Source organism: Empidonax traillii, unplaced genomic scaffold (assembly GCF_003031625.1).
Source record: "Empidonax traillii isolate 1590-97213 ecotype Southwest subspecies unplaced genomic scaffold, ASM303162v1 scaffold6038:size6647, whole genome shotgun sequence".
Classification (NCBI taxonomy): domain Eukaryota; kingdom Metazoa; phylum Chordata; class Aves; order Passeriformes; family Tyrannidae; genus Empidonax; species Empidonax traillii.
Window position 1 is genome coordinate 2,370 of NW_020961231.1, and position 4,278 is coordinate 6,647.

The 4,278-nt window shown below is 63.1% G+C and overlaps 1 protein-coding gene across 1 annotated transcript in view; it reads left to right on the plus strand.

The window, feature by feature from the left end:
* The window catches only part of LOC114073322 (protein phosphatase 1 regulatory subunit 37-like), a gene marked incomplete at its 5' end in the record, with an annotated part of 5,784 nt that extends 2,173 nt beyond the window's left edge, over nt 1–3,611 (plus strand). Inside the window, 5 exons of the mRNA XM_027911097.1 lie at nt 236–543; nt 655–908; nt 1,693–1,867; nt 1,939–2,285; nt 3,504–3,611. Of these exons, the coding sequence (XP_027766898.1) occupies nt 236–543; nt 655–908; nt 1,693–1,867; nt 1,939–2,285; nt 3,504–3,601 (1,182 nt within the window). The remainder of the gene's footprint in view (nt 1–235; nt 544–654; nt 909–1,692; nt 1,868–1,938; nt 2,286–3,503) is intronic.
* Between the last annotated feature and the right edge of the window lie 667 nt (nt 3,612–4,278).

Genomic DNA, 4,278 nt, shown 5'->3' on the forward strand with positions numbered 1-4,278 from the left:
TCCCGAGCTCCATGTCCCCCCCTCCCAATCGTCCCTTTGACTGTCTCTCCCTGTTTTTTTGGGGAGGGGGTCTTGTTGAATCCCACCCCCCTCTCTCCCAGCTTTGTCCCTCAAGGGGGAATCGTCTCCCAGCAGGACAAAGTTGTCCCTGGAGGGGGAATCGTCCCTCAGCTCCAGAGCTTTCCTGGGGTTGTTTTTGGGGGGGAAGGGCTGGGTTTGCTCAGATTCCTCAGAGATTAGAGTGGGAATCCTCCCCCCATCCCACGGAAAAGGGAATTGTGAAGCCCCAGGGCTCTCCGTTCCCAAACATTCCAGAGGCTCCTCTTCTCCCTCACCACAGGTGAAGAGCTTCATCGAGACGCAGAAGGCGCTGCTGGCCGAGATCCAGAACGGCTGCAAGAGGAACTTCATCCTGGCCAAGGAGCAGGAGGAGAAGGAGCAGCAGCTGCAGCCCTCGGCCTCCATGCCCGAGATCACCGTCACGGGCCCGGAAAACCGGGATGGAGACAAGGAGGAGGACAAGGAGGAGGATGAGGAGGACAAGGAGGAGGATGAGGACGAGGAGGAGGAGGAGGAGGAGGAGGTGGCGGAGGCCCTGGCGGCTGAGGAGAACGGGGACACTGAGGAGGGCAAGGGTGACATTTCGGACTCCAGTTCGGACACGGACGAGGAAGGGGCAGAGCCCGAGGGCTCGGGCCCCCCCCGGCCCCCGGAGCGGCCGCAGGATCGGCCCTGCCCGCCGCCGGCCCCCCGGGAAGCTCCTGCGGCCTCCACCGCGGCCTCCACCGTGGCCTCCACCGCGGCCTCCCCGGGCCTGCAGAGGAGGATCTCGGTCTCCAGCCCCGGCAGGGGCCACAAGGTCTTCGTGGTGACGCGCGTGGAGCCCCTGCCCGACGGAGGAGACGCCGGACCGAGACCACCGCAGCTGCAGCCCGAGTCAGGGTCCAACCTGGAACCATCCCGGGAGAACAGGGTGGTTCCTGAGGGCCACCGGCCCGACCCCAACCCGGATCCATCCCAGGAGAACAGGGCCGTTCCTGAGGGCTGCCGGTCCAACCCCGACCCGGATCCATCCCGGGAGAACGGGGCCGTTCCTGAGGGCTGCCGGTCCAACCCCGACCCGGATCCATCCCGGGAGAACGGGGCCGTTCCTGAGGGCTGCCGGTCCAACCCCGACCCGGATCCATCCCGGGAGAACGGGGCCGTTTCTGAGGGCTGCCCGTCCGACCTGGAGCCATCCCGGGAGAACAGGGCCGTTCCTGAGGGCTGCCGGTCCAACCCGGACCCGGATCCATCCCGGGAGAACGGGGCCGTTCCTGAGAGCCGCCGGTCCAACCCGGATCCATCCCGGGAGAACAGGGCCGTTCCTGAGGGCCACTGGCCCGACCCCGACCCGGATCCATCCCGGGAGAACAGGGCCGTTTCTGAGGGCTGCCGGTCCGACCCGGAACCATTCCAGGAGAACAGGGCCGTTCCTGAGGGCTGCCGGTCCGACCCCGACCCGGAGCCATCCCGGGAGAACGGGGCAGTTCCCGGGGCCGTTCCTGAGGGCTGCCGGTCCGACTCCGACCCGGATCCATCCCGGGAGAACAGGGCCGTTCCTGAGGGCCACCAACCCGAGCCGGATCCGGATCCATCCTGGGAGAACGGGGCTGTTCCCGGGGCCGTTCCTGAGGGCCACCAACCCCAGCCGGAGCCGGATCCGGATCCATCCCGGGAGAACGGGGCCGTTCCTGAGGGCCACCAACCCGCGCCGGAGCCGGAGCCGGATCCGGATCCATCCCGGGAGAACCGGGCCGTTCCTGAGGGCCGCCGGCCCGACCCGGATCCGGATCCATCCCGGGAGAACGGGGCTGTTCCTGGGGCCGTTCCTGAGGGCCACCAACCCCAGCCGGATCCGGATCCGGATCCATCCCTGGAGAACGGGGCTGTTCCCAGGGCCGTTCCTGAGAGCCGCCGGCTCGACTCGGAGCCGGATCCATCCTGGGAGAACAGGGCAGTTCCCGGGGCCGTTCCTGAGGGCCACCAGCCCGACCCGGATCCGGATCCATCCCGGGAGAACGGGGCCATTCCTGAGGGCCACCAACCCGCGCCGGAGCCGGATCCGGATCCGGATCCATCCCGGGAGAACGGGGCGGTGGTCCCCGAGGGCCCCCGGTGTGGGACCCCCTCCCGGGACCCTCCCCTGCCCAACGGGCTCAAGGCGGATTTCGCTTTCGCGCGGGCGCTGCCGGAGGCGCCCTCGGAGGGCGGCGGGAAAGGCGGGAGCTGCGGAGCCCAGCACGGTGAGGGGGGACGGGCAGGCAGGCAGGGAGGGAGGGAGGGAGGGGATGAGAACCCCCCCAGTTCCTGAGGGGTCTGAGCCCTGAGACCCCCAATTCCTGTTCTGAAAGCCCAGAGATCCCCAATTCCTGAGGGGGTGAGACCCCCAGTTCCTGAGGGATCAGAGCCCTGAGATCCCCAATTCCTGAGGGATCTGAGCCCCGAGACCCCCAATTCCTGTTCTCAGAGCCCTGAGACCCCCAATTCCTGAGGGATCAGAGCCCTGAGATCCCCAATTCCTGTTCTGAAAGCCCAGAGGCCCCCAATTCCTGAGGGGGTGAGACCCCCAATTCCTGAGGGGTCTGAGCCCTGAGACCCCCAATTCCTGTTCTGAAAGCCCAGAGGCCCCCAATTCCTGAGGGATCAGAGCCCTTAGACCCCCAATTCCTGTTCTGAAAGCCCAGAGGCCCCCAGTTCCTGAGGGGGTGAGACTCCCAATTCCTGAGGGATCAGAGCACTGAAATCCCCAATTCCTGAGGGATCGGAGCCCTTAGACCACCAATTCCTGAGGGATGCAATTCCTGAGGGGGTGAGACCCCCAATTCCTGAGGGATCTGAGCCCTGAGGGGGTGAGACCCCCAATTCTTGAGGGGTCAGAGCTCTGAGACCCCCAATTCCTGTTCTCAGAGAACTGAGACCCCCAATTCCTGAGGGATCAGAGCCCTGAGATCCCCTAAAGGAACCCAAAGTTAATCTCCCAGAGCTTTTCCCGAGGGAACTGGAACCCAAAGGAAACCTCCCTTAACTTTTCCTGAGGGATTTTGAATCCAAAATGAATCTCCCAGAGCTTTTCCTGAGGGAATTGGAATCCAAGACGAACATTCCTGACCTTTTCCCGAGGGAACTGGAACCCAAAGGATACTTCCCTGAACTTTTCCCGAGGGAACTGGAACCCAAAGGAACCTCCCAGAGCTTTTCCCGAGGGAACTGGAACCCAAAGGAAACCTCCCTGAACTTTTCCTGAGGGATTTTGAATCCAAAATGAATCTCCCAGAGCTTTTCCCGAGGGAACTGGAACCGAATTCCAACCTCCCGGTGCCCCAGGGCTCCATCCCGGCCCATAATGAGTCTCCCAAAGGATCTCCTGGAACCCCCCCCCCCCGCCCCCCCATTCCCGCCGTTTTCAGGGTGGGAAAAGCTGGAAGAGCCGGGAATGATGCGATATCCGTGTCCTTTTCCAGAGCTGAGCTGCTCCAAGAAGGAGCAGGAGCTGGAGGAGCTGCTCCTGGAGGAGCTGCTCCTGGAGGCCAGTCGGGATCCGGGCCAGGAGCCGCTCTGAGGCCGCAGGTGAGCGGGATGATGGGAGCCGGGAAAAACCCTGGAATTCCTCCTGGGAATGCCGGGAATTCCCACAGCCTCGATCCCTGTGTGTCCCGCAGGTTCTGTCCGGGATCCTCCAGCTTTCTCTGGGATCATCCAGCCCCCCCCTTCCTCCTCCTCCTCCTCCTCCTCCTCCTCCTCCTCCTCCTGCTCTTCCCGCTCCGCACAACGGGAATTCCCAGCGAATTCCTCACGGGAAGGGAGGAAAGGGGGGGAAGAAAGGGGGAAAGGAGGCTCCGGGACTTTGGGAAAAGGCGATTGTATCCCGGTTTTTCCCTTGCCCTGCCCCTCCCCGCGCACACACACACAGAGACCCCTCCCCGGGGCCTTTCCCGAGGGTTTGGGAAGGGCGAGGAGAGAGCAGGGAAAGGATTTTCCCCTTTCCTTTCTCCATTCCCGCCTCATTCCCGCCTCGTTCCCGCCGGGAGCTGACGGGCCACACACTACAGGGATGCGGGGAGCGGGAGAGGCCGGGAATTCCTCACTAAAGCCCCCCCAAAAGTGGGTTTTTATTTATTTTTTCCAAGTCGTTGGTTTGTTTTTGTTGTTGTTGTTGTTGGTTTTTTTCCCCTTTTTATTTTTTTTGGTGTTTTTATTTTTTTCGGGTCTTTTTTTTTTTCTTTTTCCTTTTCCTTC